Genomic DNA, 23,456 nt, shown 5'->3' on the forward strand with positions numbered 1-23,456 from the left:
AGAGGCTACTGGTGAACATTATTTAAGGAAGCAATGCACATGAAGAGGTCGTTGGATTAACTTTTTTAACAATATAAATGTGAATGCTTTTAGACATTCATTTTATAATAAATTTGTCATTTATTACACATTGTAATTAATTTTGTTGGTTCTGTTCTCATTTTTTTCATTTCTGCATTTTAATTTGTTACACTTTGAAACTAGCTTGCTTTATGATGTTAATGTTCATGATGTTTAAATCAGAATTTTCCTTTTATGAGCTTTGCTGTTAAATTATTAAACTAATTTAATTAGTTGCACTCAACCCCGTTTCATGATTGTGGTGTTTCAGTCAGCACTCTAATTCGTTGCATGAAAGAAAACAATCTTTGAGTTTAGTTTGTTGTCCTTACTCCGCACCTGTGTTTAATGCGGTTGGCTACGTACAGTCTGAAAGAAGTTCAACATACATATGAAGTATGGGAATTGACGGCAGGAACTTCTTGACGGGAACACACTTTTATTAAATCTTTACGTATCAAAATACAACGTGTAGTCTCCTTTCTTCCGACTTCACACTCCACTACTCTCGTGTAAACTCTAGGCCTCTGGCTACACACGATACCCTTCACTCGTGTAGACCCTACGCCTCTGGCTACACAATACACTCGACTCGTGTAGACCCTATGTCCCTGGCTACACAATACACTCGACTCGTGTAGACCCTATGTCCCTGGCTACACAATACACTGCATTCGGCTCGTGTAGACCTTACGCCTATGGCTACACACACTACACTCGCCTCTGGGTTACACAGAGTCCCGGTCCCGTTAGGACAGCGGGACTAGGTACCGCAGGGCCCTAGGTCTTCATCCCCGTCTTCATTCTTCGCTGGTTACACACTGCCCTCACGCCTGTGTGCATCCCCTTTTATAGCCCCTGCTCACGAGAGGCGGAGCTGATGCGTACTTCAACGTGAGCATCGCTCCTTAATGAACCAATCACGACGCACTCTCTCTACGATCCGTTTTCCCCAGCGCGTGTTAACACTCCTCCACCAATCACACCGCGCTGCCACCCGATCACTCCCTCTCAGCACGTCACCCGTCCACAGCCAATCAGTACCCCGTAACCCACGACCCCGCGCTGACCCCTGATCCTCCACCGTCAGCGCACGTCACCACCTACACAGCCAATCATTACGCGCTGGCATACGATCTCTAATCCCAGCGCGTATCACCTCTACATCACCCCCTCCCACATAGCTTGCAGCCGGCCCGGCTGTTAACCAACAACACAACCTAACGTCAATGCAGTAACAAAGAAACTCCACCTCTCAGTGTGCCCCGTAACGCAACAACAACAACACAACACAACACTTAAATATGAAGCAATATACAGCCCGACGAACAACACAATAAAAGCGAACACCGGAAAACGAACACAATAAAAGCGAACACCGGAAAACGAACGCGCCAAGTGTCTCTGTGACTAAACGCAGTGCCGAGGCGCTCCGGCTGCCTCGACTCCTCACGTGGCAGGTCACACAAAGTAGCGCGACCTAGCGCGAGTCCGTCTGGCCGGTCCGTCGAATGGGACGGGACGTTGGCGACCGTCCGGTGGCTCCGGCTGCTCAAGATCCGGCCGCCGGTGGTCGGCAGCTGTCAGTTCCGAGACACCTGGGAGCGGATCAGGCGGAGACATGTGAGGAGCAGGCAAAGACAATTCCCCCTCAGGATCGCTGGTCACGTCACATGCTCGGCCCTCATGACACAAGGGGAGGCCATACGGAGGCGAGAACGGTTTCAGTCGGGAGGGGTGGACGTACCAACGGCGTTTTCCCCATTTTATCTGAACGCACTGGGGGCGTGCAACCCGCACGACCTCCACGGGTCCCCGCCACGGCTTCAACAATTTAGGCGACGTAGCCAAAGGTGCCTGCGGGCAATGCAGCCAGGCCCTGTCACCTGGTTCCCAATTGTGCACGGACACCTTCCGTGCCCGCAACCGCTCGTTTTCAATTTGGCGAGACCGTGAATTAAGCCGTGCGGCCTCCCTTGCCTCTGTCAGCTTATGAATATTAAATTTAATATGCTCTGCCAATTTCGAATTTGCTCGTGGTGCGGACAGACCCAGCTGCGTTTCCATGGGCGGGTCGGCTTCCCGACCGTACATCAGATAAAACGGGGAAAATCCCGTAGCTGCATGGGGGGCCATTCTATACGCGGCGAGGACCCCAGGGACCTGCAGGTCCCAATCAACATGCGCCTCACACACCTGCTGGCACAACATAGAAGTCAATGTCCTGTTAAGCCTCTCCACCATCCCGTCCGTCTGCGGGTGGTACGGGGAGGTACGCACCTTCTTGGTACCCAACAGGTCGCACACCTCTTGCAGTAATTTACTCGAAAAATTCTTCCCTTGGTCAGTCAGCAAGCGTTCGGGAGCCCCCTTGTCCAGGACGTAGCCCTGGACAAAGGCGTCCGTCACAGCCGCCGCTGACTGGTTGGCGAGTGGCCACGCCATAGGCCACCGGGTAAAATATTCGACCCCCACCAACAGGTACTTATTACCCCTAGGCGTGACCGGAAAAGGCCCCAGAATGTCGAGTGCAACGAGCTCGTTAGTGCGCGAGACCTGGATGGATTGCAGCGGTGGATTAGCTGGCACAGGCGGTGGTTTCCGTCTGGCGCACTCAACACAACCCTTCAGAATGTTCACCACGTCACCCCCCATTCCCGGCCAATAATAGTCACGCTGAAGCAGGGCAAGCGTTTTGTTAACTCCCAAATGCAAGAGGCGTTCGTGTGCGGCCAAGACAACCTTCCCCCTCACAGCAGCAGGCACCACAATCGCATGCCGCCGGGACAAACTGTCCCATCTCATCAATAGGCCTTGCTTAAGCTCGTAGGAGCCAGTTCGGTCGTGGTTACCTTCGGAACCCCCCGTCTTGCGGCGCAATGCCAGCAGGGAGCTGTCCGCCATTTGGAGACGGCCCCACTCAATCAATGACATTGAGAGCAGCGAGTCCTGACCCCAAGGGGTAGCGGGACCATCCCCAATTGGTGTGCTCGCGGCCGCAACCAACGCCTCCCTACCTTCCGTAACCGGCGGTTTACAGCGCGCCGATCCCGATAAGCACGCACATTTGTGACAAGGCAACAACCGCGACAGGGCATCGGCATTTGTGTGTCGCAAGCCTTTACGGTACGTAGTCGTGAACTGATAGTCCTGGAGGACTTCCAACCACCGCGACAATTGGCCCGAGGGCTGGGCGACCCGCAATGAATACTGGAGCGCCGCGTGGTCCGTCCGGACCGTGAAATGACGACCATAGAGATATGGCCTGAATTGTTGTACAAAAAAAACAATGGCAAGCAGTTCGCGACGGGTGACGCAGTAGCGCTGCTCTGCCGGCGACAACACCCTGCTACCATAGGCGACCACTCGTTCGACCCCTCCAACGACTTGGGACAGCACTCCCCCAATGCCCGTGTTGCTAGCGTCCGTGTCTAGCAAGAAGGGACTCGCGAAGTCCGGATAGCGCAAGGGTGGGGCCCTAACCAAGGCATCCCGGAGGGAGCAGAATGCAGCCTCCTCCTCCGGTCCCCATCGGAACTTCACTCCTTTCGCCGTTAGAGCATGCAAGGGTTTTGCAATGGTGGCAAAGTGCTCAACGAATCGGCGATAATACGAAGCAAAACCGATGAAACTGCGTACGTCTGACACTGACGTGGGCGTTGGCCACGAACTGACACAGTCCGTCTTCGCAGGATCGGTAGAAATCCCCGAAGAGTCGACAATGTGACCCAAGTACCTCACGGATTTACGAAAAAGGTGGCATTTGGCCGGTTTAAACTTTAATTTAGCCGATCGCATTCGCAAGAACACCCCCCTCAATCGCTGGAGGTGTTCTTCAAACGTTTAACCGAAAACAATGACATCGTCAAGGTAAATGAGGCACGTATCCCACTGCAAGCCCGACAAAACCAATTCCATAAGACGCTGAAACGTCGCCGGAGAGGAGTGAAGTCCCATGGGTAACCGGTTAAACTGAAACAGGCCCCCTGGAGTCCGAAATGCGGTCTTAGGCTTAGACTCTTCGTCGAGTGGCAACTGCCAGAATCCGGATAATAAATCAAGAGTCGAAAAGTATCGCGCACCAGACAATGCGTCGAGAGACTCGTCCATCCTGGGGAGCGGATACGCGTCGGCCACAGAGATCTTATTCAGGCGACGGAAATCGACGCAAAATCGCAGGGACCCGTCCTGCTTTTTAACGAGCACAATAGGCGCTCCCCAAGGACTGGAGGAAGGCGAAATAATGTCGGCTTCTAGCATATCGTTAACTGCCGACTGAACATGTTCCTTCTCAGCAGGACTCAGTCGGAAGGGATTTTGCCTGACCGGTGCCGCATCGCCCGTTTCAATGTGGTGGCGTAGCAGGTCCGTGCACCCAATGTCATACTTATGTTTACTGAAGACATCCGAAAATTCAATGAGCAACCCGCGCAGCGCACCCAACTGTACCGCTGATAAATCGTCAGAGTCCGCGCACAGCGAATCAACCCAATCGAGGTCCTCCTTCAATGTAACGTTTTTCGTGGGACTCGGATCCGCCTGCGCAACCAGCCTCTCCTCCGCAGGGACCCGCGCCGCGTGAGCTAGCACGGTGCCCTGCTGAATGACGGCCGGCCGCGCCCCAGCGTTTAAAACCATCACAAACGGATCCCTGTCAACCCCCACCAAAGTGTGAGCCACCGACAATTCGAGACCTCCAACAGCCCTATTAGAAGGACCCAAAAGCATGCCCTGTTCCGAGGCCTCCTTCACCCATGGCTTCCGCAACCGGAGGGGAATTAACATTTGTGAACCCGGGGGCACGTGCACGGTCTGTGTCGCTAACGCCTGTATGGTAGCGCACGCCGTCCGAATTTCATTAGGGCTCGTCAAAAATGAAATACGGCGACCCGATGGTAGTTCAATGCAACGCTGATCAATGAGAATTTTGATGGGCATTTTTGCCAAAAAATCAGTGCCCAATAGACAAGGGACCGCCAGGGAGGACGAAACAAAAACGGGTCCCGACAATTTGATATCACCAATGCAAATGGATGCCCTAATCTGACCGATAATGCCCAACGATCCCCCGTTAGCGGCGTAAAATGGCACATCCACCGGAAGAAGCGGACGACATTGTACAGGGAGAATATTATAAATGAGATCCGATATAATAGTCGCCGATGCCCCCGTGTCCACTAACACCCTGACCTCGACCCCATCAATAGATCCGGTAACTACGGATGAACCCGCTGAGGCAGCCACTATTCTGTGCCCCAACTCCGACCATTTAATGTCTCCCCGGTCCCGGCCGAATCGCCCTCTCTGAACCGAATCCCCGAACTCTACTCGGCTCTCCCCCGCCGCAACGCGACGACCCATATGTGCCGAGTATGCGGGCCGAGCATGTGAGGTGCCGCGACTTGCCGGGGTTTGCAGGGACGACTTGGGGCCTTGGTCGTCGTCCAGCCGAGGTCCCATGGCGCGCTGACGTGGGGCGCGGCAACCGGAGGCCACGTGGCCCCGGAGGCCGCAGTTATAGCAGGTGATGACAGTCGTCGGAGATCTCGGTTGCTCCAGCTTGCGGGCCGCTCGCAGAGGCGAACGACCCCCCGATCTCCAGTCCCCCGGTCGTCCCGCGATGAACGCCTCCTCTCGTGGGCTGACGACTTGGGGCACGGTGACAACTGGGCCCGGAGTTGAGGCCACGGCAGCGTTGCAGACGACTCCCTGTTTACGTTGAAGGACCTCGTGCGCTTGTATGCTTGTGGCGACCCGTAAGGATGAAATATCGGTCTCATCGGCCGTGTTGATGGGGACCCCCAGGTCCTGCGCCAACTTGAGCAGCTGCTCCAAAACCATGGCATCTTGGCCCTCCTCGTCCATACGAGGGAACGCGGCGTCGGCGAGAGCAAGCAACGCCGTGCGGTAGGCGAGCACGGTCTCCGTGTCCGCCTTCCGTCTTGCATAAAAATGATGGCGGCACGCGGAGGGAGGACCATAGACCTTGGCCATGAGAGCCAGCGCATCTTTGAGCGTGGAGCGGTCCGACCTGCGTGCGGACGTGAAGGCCGCGAGCGCGTTGTCATCCAGCATGGCAGGCAGTGCTCGCAGTGCCGTAGCGTCGGACCAAGCGGACATCTCCTGATGCGCCAAAAATCTGCGCTGAAATTGGCTCCAATCCCCGCCTTCCGCCTTGAAGGCTGACAACGTGGGAAGGCGCTGCTGAAAAATGAAGTCGTCCTCCTCCTCGTGCTTCCTCTCTGCCGCCCCGCCGGTGTGTAAGATGGCGGCCCCATCGGCGGGTGTGTGATGGCGGTCCGCCGCGCGCGTCGGTGACGTCAGCGGGCGCGCATGGAGAACCCCTGCCACGTGGTGATGGCCGTTCCCGCCAAAAGTCGGTGCAGATGAAATGGCGGCCATCGCCAAATCGTTTTGGCGGGAATCTGCAGGGCGACCCTGCAGAACGTCGGCCGCCGTTCCCGCTCCTCCCGACGAGCTGATCTCCGCCAAGATGGACGCGGCGGCGAGCAGCAGCTCCGCCAGACGGGAGTGCGCTTCGCGAAGCACGGCGTCAGTCCCCCGTGGCTCGTCCGGCGCCGTCGGCGGATCCTGCCCCGTGGGCAACTCCTCTTCCTCACCCCCCGATGCCAGTTGACCCGCGTCGTCGAGGTTGTCCCCGTGGTCAATCCCGTGGGTCCGACGGTTCCTCCTTGTATCCATGCTTGGAAGACCGTTTCACTTCTGACGCCAGTTGAAGTATGGGAATTGACGGCAGGAACTTCTTGACGGGAACACACTTTTATTAAATCTTTACGTATCAAAATACAACGTGTAGTCTCCTTTCTTCCGACTTCACACTCCACTACTCTCGTGTAAACTCTAGGCCTCTGGCTACACACGATACCCTTCACTCGTGTAGACCCTACGCCTCTGGCTACACAATACACTCGACTCGTGTAGACCCTATGTCCCTGGCTACACAATACACTCGACTCGTGTAGACCCTATGTCCCTGGCTACACAATACACTGCATTCGGCTCGTGTAGACCTTACGCCTATGGCTACACACACTACACTCGCCTCTGGGTTACACAGAGTCCCGGTCCCGTTAGGACAGCGGGACTAGGTACCGCAGGGCCCTAGGTCTTCATCCCCGTCTTCATTCTTCGCTGGTTACACACTGCCCTCACGCCTGTGTGCATCCCCTTTTATAGCCCCTGCTCACGAGAGGCGGAGCTGATGCGTACTTCAACGTGAGCATCGCTCCTTAATGAACCAATCACGACGCACTCTCTCTACGATCCGTTTTCCCCAGCGCGTGTTAACACTCCTCCACCAATCACACCGCGCTGCCACCCGATCACTCCCTCTCAGCACGTCACCCGTCCACAGCCAATCAGTACCCCGTAACCCACGACCCCGCGCTGACCCCTGATCCTCCACCGTCAGCGCACGTCACCACCTACACAGCCAATCATTACGCGCTGGCATACGATCTCTAATCCCAGCGCGTATCACCTCTACACATACAACACTCGGTGTTACAATTACTCAAGTACTGTATCCCTTTAAAAGAAAAAAAATGTATTATCTTGACATACTTTTACCTGGTCATTCATAAAGAGAACTGGATTGAATGTGTAGCCAGCAAAATGCCTGGCTACTATTGTCTCCCCAGAGCTGATATTTATACAAAATACTCGTCCTATATTTAAGTGTGAGTTAACCCTGGGGGATGCAAACATAATACCAGCATCTAACAAATCCAGGAATTAGACGCAGAGGGATGGGTCCATACCACAGTGCACTAACCGCTGTGTCACCAGTCCCCAACATAAAAAGATGAGTGCTCATTTTTTCTGTAATCTAATTATCCAATAATTTTGTCTACCGTGCTGAAAAATGACCTGCGATTTTGCTTGGTCAACTAGATTTACTAATCTCATTTAACCACTCAGAATAAAATGGGGACCCTTTCTCATAAACCCTGCCGTGGGCGCAGAGGGGTGTAGCCGATGTAGCCAAGAACACCAATGTCTAAACACCCAATTGGTTTTCTCGGTCAATAAACCAGCCGCCTCTGTACCTCCACCACAGCTCACTCTCACGTTAATCATCTCTGGCCACTTGGGCCATCACCAATGTCTGAGCTCCGTGACATCCACCACTCGTTCCCAAGTCTTCACTCATCCCTATCTCCCACACAGCACCAACAGTAAAACAGAACATCAATGTAAACTAACAAAGCAAAATACGGCAAAGGTAACTCGGATTATATATGTTTATTTTTCCCAATGACCAAATCACCCTGTTCATAACCCAGTAATGTATATCCCAGTTCTGCTGAAACTGTTATGCTATGACCCACAAATAATAACACACACATTTTAAAGTACTTATCAAAAATTACATTGCAAAATGAATAGCATACGTTAGGCAATATAAGCCATTTAACGTATTATTATGGGTAAATAACATTTCATGTCGTTAAGGAGCATTATGGCAATATTATTCAGTATTTGGGATAGCACATTTTGCTTAATGGGGCAATTCGACACTGGTGCTTAAAGCTTAATATTCGGGTTCAGAATAACAAGATGGTGTCTTCAACAGAAAACTATAACAGGAAACCTGGTCTTGCACATGAATGACCTGCAATTGTGTACACATCCTCGTGCAGAATCTGTGTAAGAATGGTTGATGTCAGTCATCTTGACGTGGCAAGTATGCTGGGACTATGATTATAGTTTACCATTGAAGACATATTTGTGCAGTGTAATAACAATAATTTGTTCGTATGATTTACAGACCTTCATCCACTGCAGGATGAAGGTCTCGTGTCATCCATGGAGGGTTGCTTGACCATATTTCACCACATTTGTCAGTGTAGGTTGATAAGGCAGGGTGCGCGCTGCAAGACTGGTTGAGATATCACTCGCTACTGATGTCAGCCATGGCCAGGAGTCGAGCTCAGGTGGCCGGATTCAGTAAAGTGCGCGATTACGATTATTTATTTCCAGCTTCCACACATACATCCCGGTTGTGTAATTGCCTCTTCAGCTTGAGAAAGTTTTTGAATGTGATTAGGAAGGATGTCAAAAATGGGCAGAATATTCCAATATCTACCAGCATATCCATTTGTGTTAGATTGATATCACATTAAATTATAGAAGCTTGTTAAAATGGGAAATATGTCAACTTTAATAAGCATAGGTCCGAGACAATTTGGATCGTAAAAATGAGTCTATATACAGTATTATCCAATGGAACTCTACATAATAATTCAATACCGGGGAAAAAGCGGTCACCAGATGTTATGACAAAAAAAAAATATTTTCCAGAAATGTGTAATATTTCAAATATCAAAATGTCATGGTACTTAGGGTACAACGACACGGCTTCATTGATGAATGTAATTTGATTGTTCAGCTCAGAACATACACGTTAAATTGTTTGTGTGTGTAAAAATGCATGCTGTAAGATTCATGTACATTACATGTATTGAGTTCTCTCAACCCCCGAAGTCTGCGATTCACTGCATGTTAAAACAGAAATTATTCTTTCATCAAATCGTTACCCTAAATTATTTTATTTTCCAGGTAGGTGAATCCTTTCACTCATGATGGTATGTATGTGCAAGATAGAGGTCCTTTGCTTGAGTCACATTTATTATGCACAGATACACTTTGAATATTAGGAATTTGTATTTTTACTTACATGTCCCATGTGGCTTGTTGTACCGTGCTACTTAAACATTCATCTGTGTATGCTTATTTGGAAACCTTTACGTTTTTGTATCAATGTCTTAGTCATTGCCCACACTTCTGATGAATGTGTCAGGGCTGGAAGTCTGAAATGATTAATGACTGTTGCTTGCAGAAACAGTGGCAATTTAATCTTCAGTAAAATCTTAATTTTCCGAGAAACTGTTCCGGATCCCAAATTTGTTTAGTTGCTATAATCGCGATCCATTGTGTCCATAACGTGTCACAATCAATCCATCACGTCCTCTGGTTGTCAACAGTAACAGCGATTGAATTATAATGAATGTGTGGAACAGTTCCTTTAATTACATTGAGTGTGGTGGGCAAAAATTGTGTGTCATAAGATGTTTTTCTCACGAGGCTCCATAGTAAAAATGTCAAAGTTGGCAAAATAATGGTGAATATTTCTGCACTGTGCCAGCAACATATTCCACCAGGCAGAAAGTAGAGTTTAAAATTGAATCTTTCTGCTTGGCAGAAAGCACAAACGAAGGGTTTTCTCTTTGTCGAAAGGGAAAGGCACCCGCTCATAATAAGACTACACCTACCAACCCACATATCGATTTTCGTTTCAGATTGTTTATTTTTTGCAAAGCCACTATATATATGCCAAGTAAATGGGGTACAAGTCTCACTCGCTCAGGGGAGAATTAACTATGTTTCATTAAAGCTATGCCCAGCTCACTAATGACACAAGTAAATGACACATTGGTGGTTTAGGTACAATGAAATGCCATGCCGGCAGATTGGGCCATGATAATTGACAGTTTCATAAATCTAATGTGACCTCGTGAATTTATTTAACATTTTCCAAAGGGCCCTCTATTTATATATCTGTAATGATTCATAGAATAGTTCCTTCCTGCTGAAAGTATGAAATAATTGGCAATCCCCATTCCAGTTTAATTCACAGCATAACATGGCCGCCAAAACTTAAAGGTAAGTATTTTACAATGCAACATCTTTGATTGTGTTTGATATCTACAAGGTCAGAGTATTGACATCGATCTCAAATATCGATCTTCCTTAGGCATGTTGATCAGTTCAGACTTGGCCTGCTCAGCAGTCCTAGGCTTTGATCAGAGCTTCCTTCAGGCAGGTGTCTTACCAGATAAACCCCTGCTGCCAGCCCATTCAATAGCGTACATTTTCAAAATCCACCACACTGTGTACCAGTGTATGTGAAACATAGCTGGCAAGACAGTCCATTATGAGAGCCTCATTTTAAAAAGGGATTCAAATGTGAAAGAAATGTGCACACATAATTATCATAGTTTTATTACAAGATAAGATATTGGATATTTGTGTCGTTCTAATAGCAGAAGGCCATCACAAAGGCGCTATATTTCAAAGATCGAGAAGGTCTGCCAGTAAGGCTGTGATGTGTTGCTTTTGCGGTTTTATCTCATTTAGAAGGTAATTTGTGGAAAATTTTCTAATTTGTAAAATTTCGTCCCGTGACGACGGTGCATATAGCCTACTGTTTTTTGAATGATGCGAAGAGATATTTAACGTCAACTGTGAAGCAGATGGCAAATATATATTGATTACTACACACGCAGCATGAACCTGTGTGACCACTAGGCTCGAACCGCAACCTCTGCAATAAGCAGAAGGCCGCACGACCACCCAGCATTGTCAGCACCCCGTTTCACACCAAACTAGACACACGCAGACATAGGAGGCCAATCTTGCACGTTTGTCCTCATTTTATAGTAACTTTGTATTTTGTAATAAATCAATATAATTTAAGGAATCATATTTAGTTACTGGTAGGGGCATTGATGCTGGTAAAGATGTGCGTCGCAATGTATCGCGATTTGTTGAGGAGTTTTGCAGTTATTGTGAAAAACGTTAAGACTTCTCAGAAAATGGATGCAACATTTTATGGGTGCAACATTTTATGGGTGCTGCAATAAATAGCCTAAGAGATGCCTTAATATAAATTGAATAAGCTGTGTACAGTATGTACTTAATTTAACACCGTACAGTCATGTGATACCAATATTGACTTCATAGTCTTCATTCTACTGCACAAAAGTACTTGACAAAATATTTGACAGCGCAGTGCTAACAAATGTGCCCTCCCCTCCAAATACACCTGCAACTTATGCCCCATATTCATCTTGTTAAAATTGGGCATACACTGCCCAGTGCAAGTACTTCCAATTTACAGTGTACAATTTCCCTCAACCAAATCACCACACGCAAACGCACGACCTTTCCCGCTCACTAATCTTACCGCCTTCTCGATTGGTAATTACGGCACCATTCACATTTGCATTTTATGGGTCACATTGTTACGTACGGGAGATTGACTTAACAATAAATACCTATTAGGTATAATAAGAAAGACTGTAATTGGCTATTCATTATATCAGCTGTGCAGCTCCCAGGTTAAACATTGTGAGCAGTGTGTCTTGCAACATTGCCCATTTACATAACATTTTGAACTAAATTTATTTTCATTTGGCAATCAGGTTTTTCACGAAGGCAATGAATTTGCTATACATTCACTTAATCATTCCTGTTAAATCAATTAGCATGGTGTTATGAAAATTATATGCAAAGGTTACCTTTAGGCTCATTGAACAAACAGAATAGAACATGTGGCAATAGGAATGAGACCAAAAATGACATAAAAAATTATCAATCATTATTATCGTGACCCTGATATTTATTTGAATTGTGGGGGATATATCTTTTTTAATGTATTATATGTGTGTTAGCATAATACACGTGTGATGTGCGTTTGGATTTGTGAATTGTTTGGTTTTGTTGATATAGTATTGGCAAGGATTGCTGGAGTTTTTTCCCGACCAATAATGAGGTGATATAATGAAATGCTTTCGATGGAAATATCACGAGTAGAATGTGAAAAGCACAGTATTCCACATGGAGACAATTTAAGAAAAAAGTTTTAAACAAACGGTGCATCAAATGCAGATCGGAAGCTATGTCTGTGCAGTTGGGAAAGTGATGTTTACTTCAAGATGTCTTCAATGCAGAATTTAATTTAAAATATTTTGATAAACCCGGGTTTTGTCAAGAACACAGTTTCTGCAATATAGCCATACTGCTATATATCGTACAATGTAATATTCACAGTAAAAACTGTTTTTGGAAAATATCGTTATATCGTGATTATGATTGCTGTAAAAATTAATAATTATAAAAATGCCAGAGGAAACAAAAATAAACCCATACTCTGCATTCAGAGCTCCCAGCGACTCCAAAGTGTTTCTTATTAACATATTCAGTTGCGAGGAAACTCATTTTCTAGTGACCGTGAAATTAAGTGTCCAGAAGTTCTCAAGCAGCTAGACAAAGAGATATTCTGGGTAATATTGAAGCCTTGTACACCATTGGTTGACCCAAAACTGTGCATCACCAGGATATATAGAAATTTAACCGTTTTAATCAAGGTTAGTCATTGCAAACAAAAATGTTATGATCACCCCCTCATAATCCTTGCTTGTCTGTACGGAGTTTTCGTATTATCTCCTCGTATGCATCGATTGTCTACAAACTCACTGGTGTCTAAAATCATTATCATCATCAGCCATGGTAAATCCACTACTGGATGAAGGCCTCCCCAAGCCGCCACATTCCAGAGATATATAAATCTATCTAGCACACGCACACAAGCTGATTGCATCACTCCATTTCCTCAAGGGGTGTGCTATCAGATGAGCACGTGTAAAATACATAACACGAAATGAATCAACTAACTCACTCGGGGCCATTTTGAAAGTCATCGCAATGTGCCCCAGAATAAATATTGCTAGTTATTTGTAAAATATGAGAATAGCAGGTTAGCAAAACATGCATTATTAAATAGTTAACAAAATTATAACTTTATTAAACTTGAACAAATGGATAACAAACGGTCCCCTTAAACTTAAACGTTCACAAATGTAAGCTGGAAAAAGCTCTTTAAAAATATATTTCACCATTTTTGTTTCCTGCATGTACCGTGCTGGTAAATTAAAGCTCAGCTTGTGATCAACGTCGTGAATTGGGTGCATTTATTTATTTCAACACTGTGTACGATTCACAAATGCTGACCTACATTTTAAAGCGCTAGATTAAAGCTGCTGTGTGTACACTGCCAGAACATGGGATGGGAGTTTGAGCACTCATCCTCTGCAGACCCATAACCAGTGTGGGAAGGGTAGACAGGGAATTGTGCTGGTGTCCCGATGACATTGAGGGCATTTCTTAGTATACAGATGCTCAGGGAAATGCTGCCCAAGGCATTTGCATCTTGTGGTGGTTCGCTGCCTGTCAATTACCCGCAAATGTGTGCCTATAGTTCAGTGGAAATGCCGGTGGCTGAAAAAGTCGAGCTTATCCCACACTAATGAGGTGAAATGACAAGCTCACGGCATATTGCGTTCACGGGACTCGGCACGCACATAGGAGACAGCCCAAACTACGCAGCCAGGTCATGTTCAGCACTCGTCGTGAGCTCTGGAATACAATACTGGCGAGTAGAGTGCAGAGTTGTGCAGCCCCCCTGCACAATACCACCTCAACACCAGGGTGGGATCGTACAGCACATCCCTCCATTACACTATTCCTAAATGCTGCCTCGGTGAACACACGTATGCATTTTTTTGGCTGCATTTGCATAAATTATATCAGTTCCATTCTTGATATCACTCATCAGCATCACTGCTAGCATCGTCTATAGCTGCCATTTGTGCCTGAGGGAGTGATGTAAAGCAGTACATGAGCCGATGAGGCAACACAACAGTCATAAAATACGTGATAATTCGTGGTAGATGCAGGAAGCAGAGCGATGACATCAGGTCCTCGCGCGTGCTGGTGGCGAGACGAATCGTTACGTCGCACAATCGTGAGAGATGGCAACAGAGTCTCGGAGAAGCCTTCATCCAGCAGTGGAGTGATGGCTGGTAATGACCCAGGAGATTACATCGTGGGAAGAGCAGCAGAGCCATTCCTTGAATGTAGAGGGAATAAGAAAGCTTCCCGGCAAAGCTATTATTATATTCTTGGTTCTTTCGGTAAAGTCACGTAGAAGGGAAATAATAATATAAATATAAAACAATAAAAATTCTCACGACGTTTCGACTGCAACACAAGCAATCATCATCAGGTGTGAAATCCACAGCAAGAAAATTTGAAAAAAGCTCTAAAAAAAAACCTATTATTGTAAATAATATCATTTGTATTTAGCATCTGCCCAGTGTTCCGGTGGAAGGTGGGATGCAGGAAAAAGGGTGATCCCTTCCACCACAACACCTTGCTGATCTCGTCAAGAAGCATAAACCATTACGCAAACTCCGGTCATCCTCAAAGCAGCTGTTGGCTAACCATCGAACAAAGATGGTCACTGCATCACACGCTTTCAGATGCGCTTCTGCGGCTATCCGGAATGCTCTTCCAATATTAGGAAGCCACTAGAGCAGGGGTCGGGAACCTTTTTGACTGGGAGAGCCATAAAAGCCAAATATTTCTAAATATATTTCATTGAGAGCCATATAGTATTTTTAACGTATAATAAATTAAATGTCTTACTTTTTAATGCGACTTCTGGTGCTGCATGATTTTGCTGATGGCCTTGTAGTCTGGTTCATACGTGGTGAGGTTGAGCTTTATGCAGGCGTGACCTGTGAAATTTATCTTCAAAACTAATTTCTGTTTACTTTAAAATGACACAGTATTATTACGCAATATCACACGTATTTTAAAATCAGTTCCAAACTGATTTTTTTTATTTTTTCAACTCAAAATTGTCTGGGAGCCATATGCCGTCACTAGAAGAGCCATATATGGCTCGCGAGCCATAGGTTCCCGACCGCTGCACTAGAGCTACACACTTTTAAATATAAATTGAAAACTGATTTCTCTAGAACTGCGTTTTGTGTTTAGTTTGTCCTTCCCCTGCACCTCCAATTGGTTACGTACGGTGCTAAAGAAGTTCTACATACATGCATCCCTTTAGACAAGGGGCACCTACCAGCCTTGATATATTCTATGTGAATGCAATCTCTCGTGTTCAAATGTCATAATCTCTATGGCTTCTCTTTATTTCCTCAAATAATGTAAGCAGCTGCATAGCCTATTAATTGGCTCACCGCTGTGCCAAATTGCAGTCATCAGTTTGATTTCGAGAGCTGCCTGGTAATATGGTAGGGCTTTACCAATGCACCCCCTTTTCTGCATTTGACATTCAATATCCTATGACATTATTCACAAGACGAAGCCATTGTGTAAAGGTGGCATGACCTGAATTACAAATCTAACTAATTAACCACAATTAAAAAAACGATTACTTTATAATTACCCTTCCATGAAAAATAAAGTACAGTATTGCATTTAGAATTTCAGGGTTTCTATTAAATCATTATTTTATATAAATGAAATTTAAGTAAATCTGCCGGCAGATGTAACAGCACTGTGTCACAAGTCACTGTCGAAGATGCTGGTATGCACAAAGGTGGAGAGAGAAGGGAAATTGCACGAGTCTGCATCATGGAACCCATTCGGGCTCCTTTAGTCTCCAAGAAAAATTGTGTTTATTCATTACATAGCACTTGCAAAAGCAATGTAGTCAACCAAAGTGCTTCGGCAACACTTGGTCAATACACTGTTCCTCAGCGTAGATTTTAAATAAGCTTGTGACTGAACTTTGAACGGTCGACAAAATACATCGCACAATTGCTGAGAAATTTCACAAAATGCTGCCACGGAGCCATTGAGGAGAGGAAAACGGCTGCAAGCTCCGAGCAGTTTACCGAGGATACCGTGTTATCAAGAGAAATGTTAAAGTATAGGCCTGGACTGATGCACACGAATAAAATATAAGGTGCAATCAGTGAGCACGCCGGCACAGGGCTGAAAGCTCATCGCACGTTGTGCTGCGAATGACAATCCAGCCACTCAATCGCTACTGTACAGCACCACTTACGTGAGGCTGCGAAACTGTCCGTTCGTAAAAGCCACCACCCGCCTCTCGTAATGAAAGCAACCCCCCAATTAGACCCTTGCTGAAAGTGTCTCTGCTGCCGATAATGAGATCCCATAATTACCAAGTAAACATAAGGGCAGTCAACACGTTCTGAGATTGGGTTAATAAACATATGCTTAGGTTGTCACTCGTTAGTCTATTTTGCAATGCATCCCCTCCTCCTAAAGTGTCATATAATTATGGCTAGCATTTGAAACATGTATAAAAAATAAGATAAACGGAGGGTCCGCGGGTCAGACTACTGAGTCGACACTGCTGAGATCCTGGGTTTATCTAAGTTTCAACCGCTTGAGATCAGGCTGGGCTTCAAGAGTTGACCGTGGTAGCCCAGTTACCAATGACTGCACGACAAAACCAATCCCGTAAAACTTGGGCTATCTTTTAATTTGGTTGTAAATCCATCTCTGAGAATTAAAAATAACAGTTTGCCTGTCATGTGGTGATGCACTGCACTGCTGGAGTTCCTTTGTATTCGTCTCGTGACATAATACTACCAGTAGCATCATTGCAAGGACACTGCGGCAAAATTAATGTTGTGCCTATGAAATTAATGGATGGGGCAAATTTACAGAACAGAGCAAAACTCACATTACTGACGCTGCGTTCCTGCATCCACTTAAGAGCCCGCTTATCCGGTTCACAAACAGGGCAAGTGGGGCAAGCTTAGTTTTCCTCGGCGGTCTGCAAGCTCTACTCTGGCCGCTGGTCCACATTTTTTTATCCTTTATATTAAGTTTGCTTGCTTGCTTAGGACCGTGCAAATCTTTCGTTCGTTTTTAACCCATTTCCCGTGATCCAATCGAGCTGACATTTTCCACACAGACTCGTTGTGCGTGACAATTAATGTTCGTAAAAAATTTTTTCCAAAATTTTACACTTTTTAGGACAAAAATATTATATTTAATTACCAATTGCTTAATGCTGCCATGCAATCATCTGACCCATAGGTGGCAGCCATCTCAAGCCAGAGGACGAGAGGACTCTAGCCGCCACGCATATAAAGGATTTATAGTGAAAATTTTGTTTTTACGGGTTATACTTGTTAAGGAATGTGTACCTCTCTTTGTCAAGGGCGCACACATTTTCAGCTCTACCACCATCAGAAACAGTCGTGATGTCCCAGGATCAACATGCAGGAGAGGCGTTCCATTAACGCACCTCCGATTAGCACGGTTGGTTACGTACAGTACGAAAGAAGTTCAATATACTCACATTAAGGGTGTCTTTAAAATTGGTCAACTTTGGGGAAGTGTTTAAACTAGAAGAACATGGAATACAAAAATTATATATTTTAGCTGAGCATAAAACATACAATTGCTTCTCTTTCGGGCAGTGGAGGGAGGGACAGAGGGGAGAATCTGAGCTAAGAGCCACAGGTTAGGACAAGACCAGGGTCATGCCGGGTCATCTGGGATCTCATGGCACGGCTCAGGTTCTCGATTATAATTGTTGTAGAAATGCAGCACGAGGTGGGTTGCCTATAAGTGGCAATCAAGGGGTAGATATTGAAGCCAGATGGTGAGACCCTGGTAAGAGCAGAGCTTGGAGGATGGGAGTTAATTTTGCAACAGTCTCCCCGCACCTCAGATTAGCACGGATGGGTATGTAAGGTGCGTAAGAAGTCCAGCATACATACAGATGTGAGATCTGGCAAAAGGGGGCATTGGAAGGTGTGGTAACATCAATGGCTTTGGCTATGATAACCTCTTATGAATTATAATTGAAAGCATAGCATGTTTAAAATAGAATATCCCGTCACAAAAAAAATCTGAAATGCCCGAGTACATCTTGTGTCCTTGAAGCATAGTGTTAGATAATATCATAACTTAACATGTAAGACAAGTCTTCATCTCTAGAATAGAACAAACCAATGGTTCTAAAGAAACTAATTGGAGCTCATGTTGCTCTACAAAAGCCACTTTCTCAAACTTATATTTAGCAAAAGTGTAATAAAATAAATAACTATCTTAACTATGTTAATACTACAAAGTTACATACAATACTGCAATTACATACCCATCAACTGTTGTTAAAATCAACTGAAAGATTATTACATCAACGTCAGTCACCATATCTCGCATTTGCAAACCCAGGAATTAATTCCTTGTGATGTGAATATAATGTCTCCGTAGAGTTCTAGCTAAATTCATCTTTCATTTGATGATTTGTGCAAGGATTTTAATTAAGAATCAAGATAAATATTTCACGAGGATATTTCTTAAAGATGAGTTTGTGTTAATGGCCATTCCAGGGATTCTATGAAACATACCTCGATGATGAATGGCAATTGGGAGATTGCCGGGCCGGAGCAGCCTCCACTGCTGCAGTGCATGTTTAATTATAACTTAATTGCAGCTGATAGCTCAAGTTTATGAGTGAACGCAACGCATTTCCAGGAAGATGCAACTCAAAAACGCATCGCTCCTATTTCATCGATAGACTCGTGCGCAGGCTGTGTGTTCCAGGCTGTCCTGTGTAAGTTTGATGCTTCATTCGTGATATAAAACGAATCACATTGATACCAATTACTCAACTTTATGAATATGGCATAAGGGAAGGTTGGTGGTTTTGGAGGTTGGTGGATCATAAGTAGTTGCAGCAGCAGTGTTATATTATATTTTGTCATCTTCATTCATCATTAAATGCATATATCATGACCATTATATCATGTTGCTCTTCTTCCCTCGCACCTCCAATTAGCACGGTTGGTTACGTACATACAAACATTATCTTTTTTTATTACAACTATCATCATTGTCATCATCTTTTCCTCTTAACAGTTTCATCATCACCATTGTTGTTTTAGTAGCTTTAGGCCACAGATGTCGGATTGAATAAAAATCCCATTTTGAGAATGTGTGATAAAAAACGTCTCTCATCTGACTGAGTTGTATCTACAATATTAGCGACCATGCGAGTGGTGCATGGATCCTGTACGTTGGTCATGAGATGCTCACAGGATTCACATGTGACTTCAACATTATACGCATATACGTTAAAAATGATCTTCTGCTTTCAATTAGCTCTTACATCGTCTTAATTAAAGGTAACATATCTAGTGTATCAAAAACCTTGCATATTTTTTCTAATCTTGTGATATCTGTAATTCTTAAAGAGGTGGCAGTTCCACATTATATCCGTGGATGGAAATTTGCATTCTTCAATGATCTGCAACTGATGTTTTAACTATAATCTAGTTCACTGATGTTTTCATGAACACATCCTTTTACAGCTCAATTATCTGTTGACATACCTCTAACATCGTTATTGGTAATTCACTTCTTTCATAAGCTGTCACTTTCACAAAACATGCCCCCAATTGTAATTAAATTACATTATCTGATGAGGTATTGCTGATTGCCATTAGGCTGTATAAGGTGCACACATGAAAACAATGAACAGCTGTTCGTGTAAAATTATTCTTTGGTCTCAACTCGTTCATCACATCAATGCTACACTAGTACATTCATATACATTTTATTTTTAACACGTAGAGGGGAAAGTCACGTAGAAGGGAAAAAATAACCAAGAATATGAATCCCTGCAGTCACGAAAGCTTTAAATCGAAACCATAATACGTATTTTACTTCCTATGACTATATTGCATCTGTGCTCCTATAACACCATCTGCGGTCCCTTGAAATGAGTGCTCCACAACGATACGCACAGTAATTATACACTGTATGTCAGGTGCGATCACCAAGTGATCAGCTCATAAATAGTTTAGTGCCCAGACAGCATTGACGATAGCATGAGCGACCAAATGGCTGGCAATGCAGCAGACATTTGTTTTTATGGAACAAACACTTTCTTTTATTGGTCCTGGTGAATCCGCCCCATGAAGTCGTCTTGAATGGATGTTTTTAGCACTAAAATCGCTGTCCGCTGTGCACGCAGGCTAGGAACCCATTTATTGCTGTTTTTATCGCTAATAAATATCAACATTTATTAGCGACACGTAACTTGAAACGTGCAGTAGCTGTTGGAAGGCTTTGCTACCGTGGCAACGCAGCCCAGAGGGGAACAAAATCGGCAATTTGCACTGAGCCTCACATAAAAGAGGGTGTCCTCCCCCCCACAACTGGCCTGGTTTTGTCATTAATGAATAGTGGGGCCCCACATGGCATTCTGTTGGGTACATATGCAGAAGCAAACAAAGCAAAGAAGACCTACAGATTCCAACTCTGTCGTGGGAGAAAAACACAGTCGATGGTAAACTATTTAAATGAACTTTAATTGCTGAAAATAATGATTCAAGGTAGGATCTGCTTGTCTCTCTTGCATTCTGTCCTAGCTCTCACATCCCTGCCTGTTCGAGATAAGGGTGTGATGCCCATCACTTATTTGTACGAATTTTCATGCACTTTGTCCTGCCCCCTCCAACTATCGCAGACCGTGTGTGTATCATCACATGAAGCTTGCAAATTAAAAGGATACCACAGCACATCAGGACGTGTCTGTGAGCAGCCATTTTAATGTGTGGAACACAGTCGTTACCACAATAACATAATAATTTATGAGTGAGCTGAACCTTCAGCAGGGGGGTTTGTACCACCCCCCCCACCTCTCATGCCATGGAACTGCAATGAAGGAATACACTTGATGAAATGGAAATGTACCATGCATAATCTTTCGCCTGCATTTGGGAAATGCACTCACACCGAGGAACTGTATAACATTGTTATTTTTCACTTTAATCAAGCATGTGTGCCATAGATCACACCAACTCCAGAATCTTGAGTCTCACATCGAACACCTCTCTCCACAGATACCCACGCATTTGGCTTCAGGTCTATTGTACGACCGCTGATCCTACACGATAGGAAGGACCATAAACTGCCAGCCATTACACGTGGGAAAATCCGAGTACAGATAGTCCCCGAGTTACGACGGTCCGACTTATGATATTTCGATCTTACAATAGCGATACGACAAAATTATAAAATATTTTAAATTTCGCGCGGCAGGCAAACGCAGCAACGTACGAGGTACGATGCTGTACGTTGGGACGCTGCCGGGATGTACTGTATGCATCTCCCGCCTTGTGTGATGCAGATAGGATTGTTTCCTGAAAAACTTTCTATTAAATTGCAGTTCATATCGGTAGGCTAAGAATTTACCTTGTTTTTTTACTTTTCATTTTACTGTGCAATACAGTATTGTAATTAATAAATACACACAGTATATAGTTTATATAGTACGGTACTGTAACTTGCTCTGTTTTGCTAAATTATCACCATTCTTTAAGACTCCTGGGTAGGCTAGGCCATCTTAGACTTACGATATTTTTGACTTACGATGGGGTCGTCGTAACGCATCTCCATCGCAAGTAGAGGACTACCTGTACTGTACTCCTACCCCTTCAAAGAGATCTGGCCAGCATGGAAGTGTGGGCCAACATACCGTACAGAGGGGCTCTCTAGCGTGCCCTCCAGCGGAGACCCCTCCGTCTCTAGTGGCGTAGGCAAGTGATGGGGTCTCTTGAGGGGTTAGCAACCCAATACGTCTCACTCTTCTGCAAATGAAGACTCAACGCCAAGATTGCGGTGGAAATTAAGGCCTACTTATACAGTACCAAACATTATTTAAAAAATATCAAATGTACAATATACATCGACCCAGCAAGGCTCACCGAGTTTCAATTCTTCATTCAAAACAGCCACAATCTCAATGGCCACATACCTGTGATGAGGGCAATGAGAGACAGCGACAGCATTCCTTGCCAGTGGACTCCCATGTCTGTCTTGACAACCTCCACTCCAGGTGACAGAAGGCCTCAAGCACAGCTCCCTTCATTCGAGAACACAAAAGATAAACAAAGATCCTCTTTTCGATTTAAAGCTTTCGTGACTGCAGGGATTCATCAAGAAGAAAGATCCTCTTATAGCCATGTGTTGCACACTCGAAATGAAGGACGTGGGCAGGTGCTCCAAAGCGAGGGCAAACATATTTATTGTGATGCAACAGCACGTGTGTCACACAACAATCCTAAACAGAGTCGCAATTAACCATCTGACTGGCTTACAGGTCAGGTTACTCAATAACAGTTTCCCTTAAACTCAATTCTACTACTGATAACCATCTTTGTGTTTAATCATCGTTACACTTCACTATTCGAATAGTACCTTCATCCTAAGCTGTATGTCTATCTATATCATCCACTTATATTGAAACCTAACACCCATTATCTGTACTGTATATGTACTGTACTGTACTTGTCACCATTGTACAACTTACTCCTGTACATGTGTTCTATTCTTAATAGCATTGCAAGTAGTCCTACTCTGGGTGCATGGGCATGGTTATATAATAAACAGTATTCAAGACTAGAACATTTCTATAACTATCAAAACCAACATTTGGGTCCTTTACCTGTAAAATGCAACAGCAGGTGTGTCACACATAGTAATCGTCAATCGAGTCGCCATTAACCACGTGACTGGTGTACAGGTCAGGTGACTCAATAACCCTGCCAGCCAGCCACAGGCCCAACTCAGTTATCGCATGCTGGTGTACACACCTGCATTGATGTACTGCACAGCACATAAGGACCTTCACAAAACCACACTTTACTCCCTTGCTGCACGAGGAAATAATTAAAAGATTTGTCCATTCCTAATGTGCCACATATGCACTGTTGAAGCAAGTGGTG

The 23,456-nt window shown here is 45.1% G+C and overlaps 1 protein-coding gene across 1 annotated transcript in view; it reads right to left on the bottom strand.

The window, feature by feature from the left end:
• LOC133356699 (LIM domain-containing protein A-like) overlaps nt 1-22,597 on the bottom strand; it is a 60,654-nt gene extending 38,057 nt beyond the window's left edge. The window contains exon 1 of the mRNA XM_061574341.1: nt 22,487-22,597. Within this exon, the coding sequence (XP_061430325.1) occupies nt 22,487-22,541 (55 nt within the window). The 5' untranslated portion in view covers nt 22,542-22,597. The remainder of the gene's footprint in view (nt 1-22,486) is intronic.
• Between the last annotated feature and the right edge of the window lie 859 nt (nt 22,598-23,456).

Source organism: Lethenteron reissneri, chromosome 55, assembly GCF_015708825.2.
Source record: "Lethenteron reissneri isolate LAM-NWPU_2019-01 chromosome 55, ASM1570882v1, whole genome shotgun sequence".
Taxonomy (NCBI): Eukaryota; Metazoa; Chordata; class Hyperoartia; order Petromyzontiformes; family Petromyzontidae; genus Lethenteron; species Lethenteron reissneri.